The following is an 11446-nucleotide window of genomic DNA, read 5'->3' as shown; positions in this document are numbered from 1 at the left end:
TCAAACAAGCTTGAGCTACATTTCCGCCCTGAGGATCCTTATGCACATCCTGCTTGGGGAGAGAGACGTCCTTGTAGTGGTTTTCTGTTGAGAATTTATAAGGAGGATGTTAAGAGAGTTTCTTCTCTGCGTGAAACTCAACCTGTTCTTGCCACTAGCGATGCTTGCCCAGCTCTCTGTGCTGATATTGTAGCTCGTGTGTCTGAGTCGTATTGCTTCGATGGTAAGCATTGGTTTGGAGTTTTGGGCTTCTAAATGTGTCTTATATAGTTAGCCTTTGGCTTAAAGTTTCTCATTGTATTCACTCTTATTCATGTGGGTATTGCAAAGGGATGGCTGACTACCAGCATGTTATCCCTATTCACGCGGATGTTGCACAGCAGAGGAAGAGGAAATGGATGGAGGTGAATCCGCTTACAGGTGCTTCTTCTCCGTTCATTTGGTGTATTTCATTATATTGCAATCTCAAGGTTTTGTACCGTAGTTTAAGGTAAGTACTCTCTACTGTCATACAGGAAACGATGATCTAATGGACATGGCTGATGAAGATGTAATGATGTTATTGCCACAGTTCTTTGCACCCAAAGACATGCCAGACAACTTGGTGTAAGATCACACTGTCTTCATTGTTCCCGACAATTTTACTATGCTTACCTGGTAACACAAATTATGTCCACATGAAGCTATCTGTTTTCATCTGAATCTTAGTAAGGAGAACCCGATTGGTAGTCTGGAGTATGTTAGTTATAGGTGAACGATGAAGAAAAACATAGTTGGTTAAAGTGTTTGAAGTTCTATTTTTCTAATTTCACTTCTGTTGTTTGAGCACAGACTGAAACTTCCAGGAACATCGGGCCCAAAAAAGAAAGAAGAGGCACCAACTCAGAACCTTTGTGAGGTATGTGGTTACTACTTCGCCATTAATGGTCGCATGATAGTTTTTATGTTGTTACTATTTCTCCATTTTCTAATTGGTTTACTTATGATGCAGGACGACATTGGCCCAGTATTTGCAATTGATTTCAGTGTCAAAGATATCCTTTTCTCTGTTCTTTTTTATCTTCTAAATCTTATTATTGCTTAGGATGAAGCCATGTTTGTTTTCTCTGCATTCTGTCATTTTGGATAATCCATGATCGCTCCTTAACATTCATACAGATCCCAAAGGTATTAAACTGGGAAGACTTCATTGATCCCAGCTCCGAACAATGGCAATGGCAAGTAGCAGTTTCTGCATTGTTTGACGAGCGACCTGTGTGGACAAGAGACTCCATAGTCCAACGACTACTTGATAAAGGTCTTAAATGCACACATCACATGCTCAACAGGTGAACAGATTCTCAGCTTTTCTTATGTGTATTAGTTGTCTTAGTACTGCAGTAACCAACATCCTGGAGTTTTCTCTACAGGTTTCTTCTTCGGTCTGCATATTATTTCTCGGGTGGTCCATTTCTTAGGTTCTGGATTAAAAGAGGCTATGATCCACGGAAAGATCCTGAATCTCGTGTGTGAGTTCTCTCCCTCTATATACATTCATATTACAAATGAATGGTCTATGATATGGTAATGTAGAATTCTCATTTTGTTCACCTCAAAAATCAAACTAGGACCGAAACAGTATGTCCAGCCTCTTTTTTTGGCATCCAGTGTGTAGTCAAGCTATTTTACCACTATTTACTTTGTGTAATTTATTTTCAGATACCAGAGAATGGAGTTTAGGGTTCCACCTGAATTAAGGGGTTATTGTGATGCCAATGCAAGTAACAAGTAAGCGTTTCCTATTTTCTTATAAACTGAAGTCTATTCTCTACTTAAAACGGGACAGAAAAGGAGAAAACCATATAACATTTACTTGAAAGTATTGATCCTTTACATTCATTCATAAAAATAAAAAAATGTATTGATCCGTGGTGAAGTGTAGAAGAATGGATGTGTATCCAAATTTTCCAGACATTTGTGCTTTTAATATAATATGATAATTAAGTTCCTCTTTGTGACAGGTCAAAGCGAAGCTGGGAAGACATTTGTGCTTTTAAAGTTTTCCCTTTCAAATGCCAAACATTTCTACAGCTATTCGAACTTGAAGACGAGTACATTCAGCGAGAGATAAGAAAGCCTCCCAAGCAAACTACTTGTAATGTAAGTTCTCAGCGAACTAGTCTGTCCCTGGATAGACATGTGACATGCTAAAGTCCCACTACCAAAACACGTCTCACCAATCACACACAAAATAATGTATAACTTTAATACATAAAACTTTGACAAGTCCTTTGTTCCATATGATGTTTTGGTTATCTGATTTGATGTTTTAGTTATCTGATTTTATGTTTTGTTGGCAGTATAAAACAGGATGGTTCTCAGAAGCGCTGCTTGATAATCTGAGACTCCGAGTAGCTGTGAGGTTTGTGTCTGTGTTTCCTGAGCCAGGTTTTGAAGATGTTTTTAAATCTATTCAAGATGAGTTTGAGAGGTCAGAGAAGACGAGAATTCAAAAAGATTCACTGACATCTTGCAAACCAGATCACCTGGAAAAAGTTAAAGGTAAGATCAATAACATAACTTCAATCATGCCATCGAACACGTTCTGTCTTCTCCTTAGAAGATATGGAAGTAACATGTACTAATGTAACATAATTCGCAGATAGGGAAGAGCTGAAGAAGCATAAAAACACAAACAAAGAGAAAGAGGTGTCAGCGGATGAAGATGCTGAAGACGTGGATGATGATGAATACGAGGAACTCGATGTGGTAACCCTTTTTTATTTACTTCACTTTCTATAGTTTCCCCCAAAATCCATTTTCATCATTATTTTTTTCCTCTTAATGTGTTCTTTTGCAGGCTGCAGAGGACGATGATGAGATGTCATTAAGTTCTCATGGATGTATCCTTCAAATTCATAAACTTTTAGTGAATGATAATACATACATAGAAAAGTTGATAAGACGATTAGGAGCTTAATCTTAGTTATTCTTTAATAACGATGATAAGATGGGGAGATGGAGAACAACAACTCGAGAACGTATCTCCAAGGCTTGTTCGATAGATTTCCAAGCAGCAAACCAGCCTCGGATGGTGCTGATAGCGATGGAGAGTATCAGATCTACGAGCAAGAATCCAACGCTTTGGATGATGACGATGATGATGATGATGATGATGATGATGATGACTACGATGGTGGTGGTGGTGACGAGGATGATGATGAATGAAGAACTTTGAACATAAGAATGTGTATTTTCATTGTAATTAGGAGACTAGTAGAAGATGTAATCAGGTATGTGTAATGTAAGGAGATAACGTAAGTGTAGATTAACTAATTAATCTCAACAACAACAAAGTTGTATGTACACACAACTACGCATGTGGGGAGTTATCTCGTATCAGTGAAAACAAAAATTGAACTCTCTTATGTATAAATAAATATCATCATCGATATGTTTGGATCATTGTAGAGCTTCTTGTGTTGAGGTCTCAGTGGAATGGACTTGACGAACGAACTGCCCTTTGATACGCGGACGTTGCTCTGCCAGTTTCTTCCAATGTATTTCAATATGAATGCGAACTGTCCAAGTAAAAATAAAAATCTTTTTTTTTAAACAATTGAAAATTATTTATTGGTTAGACTGTAAACAAATTACATATAAATACATATATTACATAAAAATACATATACAACAATAATAATGAGAAACAAAAAATAAATAACTAAAATAATGAGAGAGTTTTGTGTGAGCTTGAAATCTTTGTCGCACTTTGACTATCAGTCTCAGTCTTTCAACATGTGTTGTTCTTTCTGCTGATTGTATGTTCTTGTTGCCAGGTACGTTCACAGGCCACAATGTTCGGTTTCTCCCTTGGTTTCTAATCAAAGAAAGAATGTTGCAGCAAGTGAAGATGATAACGTCAACCAATACAATACCTCTGAACCGCTTCCACGGGAAGCCGCTTTAAACAAGTTCCGGATGAAGCGCAAGGACAGATGCACTAGAAGGATGAAGAGAGGGCTTTTCTGCAGAAGATTGGTTCTCGCAAGTGTTAGGTCTTCTCAGGGAGAGATCAAGCTCTATCATAGATTCGTATCTAGCAACACTTTTTTCTCTGTTGCGTTGTGCGTTTCTTCTAAACGACGCTCCCATGAAGTCAAATGGCTTCTTTAGTTGAGTCCTCCACGTCTGCGCTCTCACCTTGCATCTCTGGTCTTGAACATGAGCTCTACAAGAACCAAATCAACTACAAAGTTTAGAAACAAATACAAACAGAATAAGGAAACCATATCTAACCTGGTCATCACCACCATTCCCTATTATAGGACGTTGGCCTCTCTCCAATGCATCCCCAAGGTTACTCGTCGAATTGTTTGCAGACGCACGCAGCACCTAGTGGAAAGCTACCGGGAGCAAGTAACTCCTTGTAACAGTTTTGCAAAATAGGGTACTAATCATGTATTTGATAGGATCCTTTTCATCAGCACAATCCCTAATCAGTCCCTTTTCATTATAAAATTCATCAAAAGTGATAAAATAAACAATTAGTTTAAATGAAACAAGTTGGTGTGATAGGGTGGACATATTGTTCGGTTCCTACCAAACGAGGCTGAGAGGTGCTCACTTCTCTAAATACATCTCTCAATATCCCCTTTTCATTTCAAGTAGTCGAACTGAAGAGTTTCAACGCGGTTCTATACGGAAATTTTCAAAGCCTAGTCGCTTGAGAAAAAAATGTAAAGAGAGTACTAATTTTTTTTTTTTTGAGCAAAATAAAGAGAATACATACTAATAAATATAAGAATCTTAACATATATCCATCTCTCAGTCAACAAGAGAACCTTCGTGGAACAGCTTCAATTCCCTAAATACATATCTTTTTCTCTCTAGAAAAACTAAAAGCAGTACAGGAGATCAAGTGTCCTCAGTAAGACACTTCATCGAACAGCTTCACCGCATCATCCACTCCTCTGTTTGCCAATATATTAAAAGCAATTGGTAAAACACATATCATCAGAGACATTGCAACGAAATAGTCTTAACTAAATTGTGTAGTTTGTGCAAATCCAAAGAAGTTGCCAAGAAGTTCTTTCCTATATTATATATAATACCTGATAGTTCCGTAATTGCTGGGAGTCTCCTTCAGCTGCTGTTTCACTCACTAATGAATTTAACAGAAGGGATGTGTTGGACTTTGTAGTAATCTTTTCCTCCTTTCCACAGTCTCTTCTCCCATCTCTTTTCCATACCATAACAGGTCACGCTCTTCAAAGAAGCGATGAATTGCAGCCCATCAGGAAGCTCCTTTAACTTTGGACAAACCAAAATATCAAGAGTATGGAGAAGGGGCATGGAGCCTTCTTCTACTATCCACTCTTCCCAATCCTCTAATCCCGAAAATGTTAACTTCTGCAATTGAGGAAACCCATCCTTGGAGCAAATCATTCTCCTCCCACAGAAAGATCTATCTCCTAAAGTAATCTTTTTCAAGTGAAACAACTTCTCTAGAATCGGCATTGGGTCCTCTGTAAAAGGACAACCACTTAGAGATATGGTTGTAAGGTGAGAAGGCAAGTATCCTTCCGACAATCTCAAATTGAATTCATCTCCCATATCATCAACACTCAGATGCTCCAAGTTAGTGATGAATCGCAGCCCATCAGGAAGCTCCTTTAAATTTGGACAACCTTTAATATCGAGAGTATGAAGAAGGGGCATGGAGCCTTCTTCTACTATCCACTCTTCCCACTCATCTATTCCCTTAAAATCAAGATTTTCCAGTTGAGGAAACCCATCCCGCGAACAAACCAATCTCTTCCCATATAAAGATCCTTTCCCTAAATACATAATTTTTAGGTGAAGCAACCTCTCTAAAACTGGCATCAGATTCTCCTCCAAACAGCACTTAGTTAGAGATATGGTTGTAAGGCGAAAAGGAAAGTATCTTACCGACAATTTAGCACTTGAGTATTCAACAGTAAGATTCTTCAAGGAAGTGATGAATCGCAGCCCATCAGGAAGCTCCTTTAAGTTTGGACAAAAGGTAATATTGAGAGTATGGAGAAGGGGCATGGAGCCTTCTTCTAATATCCACTCTTCCCACTCATCTAATCCCTTAAAAAGTAGCTTCTGCAATTGAGGAAATCCGTGCCTTGAGCAATCCATTCTCCTCCCAATGAAAGAAGCATTCCACAATTCAATCTCTTTCAAGTGAAGCAATTTCTCTAGAATCGGCATTGGATCCTTCTCCAAACGGCACTGGCGTAGAGATATGGTTCTAAGGTGAGAAGGAAAGCGTTGGGCATCAGGTAACCTTGGCATATATATCTCCAACTTCAGCTGCTTGAGATTAACAAAATCCCAAACAAATCCTTTTTCATCATCATTCGTGGGTCTATAAAACCTGCCCCTGCTGTCTATGGTAAGACTCTCCAAGTGTGAAAGTTTACTTAGAGATGAAGATAGAGTTTCCATAGTATACCTCTCGTCCATAATATAGATAAAGAGAGATCTGAGCCGTTGCATACCCAGAGCCGGACCTGAGATTTTCGGGGCCCTATTCGAAATAAAGATGAACTTATCATAGTTTTGATAATAAAAAGCAGCATCGAAAATCTATAGAACAAAAAAAAATTCTGGTTTTCTTATGAACTTGCTTGCTTTTACAGAGTAAAGAGGAGAGGAGAAGTTGAAAAGACTATCTCTCGTAAGTTTTCTTTAGTGAATTAAAAATGATGTTTTTTACTTATTTGAATTTATTATAATATTTAAATAAAAATAAAATACAGACACTCGAATAACTTACCGTAAGTTACTTGCGCTGATGTTAAAAACTTATATCTTTTATTTTGTACAGTACAAACCAAAACTTTGTTTTTTAATTTGACTTTGCACATAAAATTAATATATTAACATTACATATTTACATTAGGAAAATTGGAAATGGGGGCCCCATTAGGTGGGGGCCCTACACTGATGTTTCGTGAAACTATGCCCAAGTCCGGCTCTGTGCATACCCTGTAGATCCGTCACTCTCCCATGTTTTGTGCAGTAATACTTCAAGGTCTCCAGCTTGACTAGATTTCCCAATTCCAAATTTGTCTTTTCATGAAATATCACCGGCAAAGACAAAAATGTCAATTCTCGCATCTCTTTCAAGATATTGGGCATGTAGACTTCACCAATCACATCCAGGTTTAAATAGAGCAGCTTCTTCAGATTCCGCATAGAAGAAGGCAGTCGAGTTGCATGTGACCTCCTTAAACTAAGATATCTCAAGTGGATGAGTTTCCCGATGCTAGAGGGTACCTTCCCTCCTTCAAACTCGACCCAAGGAAGATCTAACACTCTCATCAGCTTATGCCTTGGGAAGAATAAACTTGTTACCTTCCATTCTCCATTCCCGATAAGCAAGAGAGTTCTAAGGCTTGGATTCTTCACCTCCATATCGACATTAAATGGTGGTTCCTGATGCCAACCTGTAAGAGCAAGTCTGCGAGATTTACAAGGAGATTTCGAATTTGCAATTGATGTATCAATGGTTTGTACGAAATTCTCTTCTTCGGCTTTGCGTAAACAAACTTCTCTCATCATGTCATGCAACTGAAGTGTTTCAAATCTTGAAGTATCAATGTCTCTTTTAGAAATAACCATGTTTCGCTTCACCAATTCTTCTATGCATATATCTGCAACCTCTCGAATGCTCGCTCCATCGAAATCCATTGGCCTTAGCATTCCTTCTGCAGCCCAGTAATATGACAAATTTTCCACAGGTATTGCATAATCTTCTGGAAAACTAGCAAGGTAAAGGAAGCAATACTTCAAATAAGCAGGCAGCTCTTCGAAACTCAGATACAAAACATCGTAAACCTCCTTATTGATATTTCTTTCGTCAGTGCCACTTCCTCTAAAGATGGGAGCTTTGATATTCTCACGTATCGTTTTCCACTGTTGCAATGTGTACTTCTTGTGTAACATCCCGCCTAACACCTTAATAGCCAATGGTAGGCCTCCACAATGTTTAAGCATCTCTATACCGAGTTCTTTCATGTCTTCTTCAATCTTAAATTCTGCACATCATTTACAAGAAAATTCGAAATGATCATATGGTCTTGCAGATATTGTAGTCATTTTTAAAAATTTACTAGAATATAAAAAAGTCCAAGCAGGCCGTCCTTTAAACATACCAGCTGTGTCTTGAATAGGAAATGCTATCCTTTGAAAAAGATCCCAACTTTCTTCAAAAGTTAGGCATTCTAGTTTGATGGGGTCACATTGTTCGCCTGCATGTAATGCCACTTCCTCATTGCGAGAAGTAAGTAAAACCTTACATCCTGCAAACATTTATATTTTTTCTATTTTCATGATCAAATCAGTTTTTTTTAAAGACGGCCCAGTGTTAAGAGATTCACCTTTTTTGGGCAGAAACACAGGCTTAATTAGGTCCCAGTCTCCTTCTCTCCAAATATCATCAATGACGATCAAAGCCTTTTGTGTTTCCAACACTCTAACAATCTTCTCCAGAAGTTCGTCTTCCATCATCTTTGACACATCGCATTCTGGCCTGAGTTGTCTCAAGATTGTCTGCCAGACACACTTCCTTTCAAACTGTTGTGAAACACACACCCACGCCAATGCTGGAAAATGACTTTTTATTTTCTTATGGTTGAAAACTTGTCTTGCGAGTGTAGTTTTACCAAGACCGCCCATCCCAGTTATAGAAACCACTTGACTGCTATCCTCCTCCACCAAATAGCCAACCAATTTCTCAACATTTCTCTCTATCCCAACAAAAGGTTGCTCTTCATCATCTCTAGAAAATGTTTGTCGCATTTCTCTTTCTCTTACCTGTAGAGCCTGCATATGTTCGTCATCGACAATGACCTTTTGTACGCCAAGATTCTGCATATCACGGATCACCTCAGAGATCCTCTTACATATGGTTCTCATATCAGACCCAAGCCCCATGCGTGTTATAGTAACGCATGCAAATCTTTTCACGCTGCTGCTGCTTGATTCTTTGAGTTCTTTCTTCAGAAGAAAGGTTTCCACGACATCTTCTGCATCATAAACAATTTCTTTGATGTCTTTGATAGTTTTTTTCACCATTTCACTTGCATGTTTCTTGGCCTCTGCATCTTTCAAAAAGCACCTTAACATATCCACATCTTTTTTTAATCCCTCGAACTGCTCTTCAACTCCTTGAAATCGCTCAGCTTCTCGGACAAGGAGGTTCCAAAGCCTCTCGACTGCAAACGGTAAAAGTGCCACTGCCACCTCAGCCATAAGTCTCCTGCTCAAACATGAAATAAGTAATCAATAACCGCTAGAGAGCAGATCCTTGAGTTCATAGTCCTGATAATATTTATTTCTGAAAATTCTAGTCTAGATAATATTATACTAATTTGTAATCTACGAATGATATCAACTATTGAGATGAAATAAACATGCAAAATACAAAAAAAAATAAACAATCACCTCTTGCAAATTAATAAATATGCAAACATGAAATAAGTAATCAATAACCGCTAGAGGAAAATCGGTGAGTTCATAGTCCTGATAATATTCTTTCTGCAAATTCTAGTCTAGATAATATATACTATTTGTAATCTAATGAATGATCTGAACAATTGAGATGAAATAACTATGCGAAATACAAAAAAAAAATCACCTCTTGATAATCGCGTTTCGTCCAACTGATCTGTGTAAAGAAAATATGAGAATGTGTGTTTTAGTTAGAACGCTACGAATTTATACTGAAAATATGAGAATGTGTGTTTTTAGTTAGAACGCAACGAATCTAATTCTGTAGTGACCCAACTGGCCGGGTTTCAAATTTTATAAAGTAACCTAATATTCTTTTTTTTTTTTTGAATTAAAGTTAAATAAAATAAAGAGATAAAGGTCCATAAAACCAAAACTTTCAACTTATTTACCACTACCCTATATATTAATTGAAAATCATTTAAATAGTTGTGACTTATATTTTGTACTAATTACAAAAAAAACTTGATGATATGTTATTTAATCCCCTATATATTAATCCTGAAGCATTAGTAAATGCACAATTTTGATGAGCATGCTGATGTGTCAAGCTCACAGAGCTCCTCAGCTTTTATTTTTAAATGGACCAACTTTACTAGGAATTAATGAGCATAATATTTAATGGAGCACTTAAAACTATAGTATACGAACGTATTTCAATATGGTAAGTACTGTATTAAAAACCCGTAATTTCTAAGTGTGTACCAATGTTTTGATAATATTTAAACACACACCCTAATCTATCTATCGTAATAAAATTTATAATTCAATATATTTTAGAAAAAGATGTGTCTTAAAATGCCATACTAGAAACATTTCGTTAGAGTTCTTTGTATATATTATTAAATATAAGTTAAGTTATTTTTACATATTCACGATAGGAAGAAAATGTAAGTATATTTATTTTAAAATTTTAAGCATAACATAAGCTATGTATAATAAAATCGCACAAATAGTTTGGTTATAATATTCGGTTTACATTATTAACATTAGTCTGTAACATTTGTAATGAGCGAGACATGGAACGTAATTCGTTTGTAAAATTAAGGATAAAGGATATCGATCATACAAACTGTAAATGAACTTCAAAGTACTATATTTTTAACCGACATTTTCAAAACAATGATCTACAAGGGAATATAGGGGATTTCGTACGGAGGGGGTGTAATTAGAGATTTCATATAGCTCAGTTTATTACATTGCATTTATGGCTTATAATAACTGTGCAAATTTTTATAGTTCTCTTATTACTTGGACGTGAGGTTGGTTTATCTTAATATGGTAATCATTAAATATAACTAACATATATATGGAGTCAAAAGTTTTATAGAAATATTGTATACATACCTTTAAGGTCGTTCTTATATCAAATGGCCAAGCAATTATTATATCAAAGCCTTTTTTTCAAAAAAAAAAAAAATTATTATATCAAATGGCCAAGCAATTATATTATAAGTCTGTCATATGGTAATGGTAAGTATGAAGAATCATAAGTTCGTGACCTAAATGCCTCCTTTTGCATGTCTATTATGTATATAAAGAGGGGATGTATTATACGGTTTATTCATTATCACATTTGTAACCAACTTCTCTCAGTTTCAATCCCTGTATATTAATTATGGAACATTAAAACATTTTTTTGTGGTCACATGTCATCATAGGTTATTCTTAGAATCATTAGAAAAATAGGTTGGTTCATCCTAATATATAGCATATTTTTTCATTAAACTAACTTTAAATTTATTATTAGTGTATAAAAGAATATTTTCAATTCTTTCTTTAAATAAAAGCTACGGAATTACCTAATATGATTTACATATATATGACAATCAATGATTATGAATAATAAAGATTTGATAACATTTTTTTGTATCTTCTATTATTTTTGTTTAATTTTATATTATTAAAAAAAATCACATCA

At 36.2% G+C, this 11446-nt stretch overlaps 3 protein-coding genes across 3 annotated transcripts; 1 reads left to right on the top strand and 2 right to left on the bottom strand.

Annotated features, from left to right (window-relative positions):
• The first annotated feature begins 6 nt into the window (after window positions 1–6).
• Window positions 7–3401, top strand: LOC108811602 (uncharacterized). The gene is made up of 13 exons (XM_057001168.1): window positions 7–223; window positions 331–420; window positions 516–606; window positions 832–898; window positions 992–1035; window positions 1158–1328; window positions 1410–1508; window positions 1699–1767; window positions 2001–2139; window positions 2340–2541; window positions 2642–2748; window positions 2840–2882; window positions 2990–3401. Exons 2-13 carry the CDS (start codon window positions 333–335, stop codon window positions 3205–3207), a joined length of 1338 nt encoding a protein of 445 aa, XP_056857148.1. The 5' UTR covers window positions 7–223; window positions 331–332; the 3' UTR covers window positions 3208–3401.
• Window positions 3402–3621: 220 nt separating this feature from the next.
• Window positions 3622–4607, bottom strand: LOC108811603 (two-component response regulator-like APRR5). The gene is made up of 2 exons (XM_018583666.2): window positions 4279–4607; window positions 3622–4210 (listed from the first exon to the last, which is right to left on the bottom strand). The coding sequence occupies exons 1-2, from the start codon at window positions 4293–4295 to the stop codon at window positions 3946–3948; spliced, it is 282 nt and encodes a 93-aa protein (XP_018439168.1). The 5' UTR covers window positions 4296–4607; the 3' UTR covers window positions 3622–3945.
• Window positions 4608–4715: 108 nt separating this feature from the next.
• Window positions 4716–9765, bottom strand: LOC108811604 (probable disease resistance protein At1g58390). Its single transcript, XM_018583667.2, has 6 exons — window positions 9653–9765; window positions 8394–9274; window positions 8169–8315; window positions 6999–8051; window positions 5094–6521; window positions 4716–4952 (listed from the first exon to the last, which is right to left on the bottom strand). Exons 2-5 carry the CDS (start codon window positions 9265–9267, stop codon window positions 5137–5139), a joined length of 3459 nt encoding a protein of 1152 aa, XP_018439169.2. The 5' UTR covers window positions 9268–9274; window positions 9653–9765; the 3' UTR covers window positions 4716–4952; window positions 5094–5136.
• Between the last annotated feature and the right edge of the window lie 1681 nt (window positions 9766–11446).

The sequence above is a fragment of the Raphanus sativus genome, unplaced genomic scaffold (genome assembly GCF_000801105.2).
Source record: "Raphanus sativus cultivar WK10039 unplaced genomic scaffold, ASM80110v3 Scaffold3317, whole genome shotgun sequence".
NCBI classification, from domain to species: domain Eukaryota; kingdom Viridiplantae; phylum Streptophyta; class Magnoliopsida; order Brassicales; family Brassicaceae; genus Raphanus; species Raphanus sativus.
Note: the sequence above shows the minus strand (reverse complement) of the source record. Positions and strands in the feature narration are given on the sequence as shown.

Excerpts from the sequence above, each read along its gene's own strand:
- LOC108811604 (XM_018583667.2), bottom strand. The coding sequence starts at position 9,267 with ATGGCTGAGGTGGCAGTGGCACTTTTACCGTTTGCAGTCGAGAGGCTT. Across the intron at positions 8,316-8,393 it reads TGTGTTTCTGCCCAAAAAAG|GATGTAAGGTTTTACTTACT; the intron begins GTGAATCTCTTA and ends AAATGTTTGCAG. Across the intron at positions 6,522-6,998 it reads GAGAGTGACGGATCTACAGG|GTCCGGCTCTGGGTATGCAA; the intron begins GTATGCACAGAG and ends CGAAAATCTCAG.
- LOC108811602 (XM_057001168.1), top strand. The coding sequence starts at position 333 with ATGGCTGACTACCAGCATGTTATCCCTATTCACGCGGATGTTGCACAG. Across the intron at positions 899-991 it reads CAACTCAGAACCTTTGTGAG|GACGACATTGGCCCAGTATT; the intron begins GTATGTGGTTAC and ends CTTATGATGCAG. Across the intron at positions 2,749-2,839 it reads AATACGAGGAACTCGATGTG|GCTGCAGAGGACGATGATGA; the intron begins GTAACCCTTTTT and ends GTTCTTTTGCAG.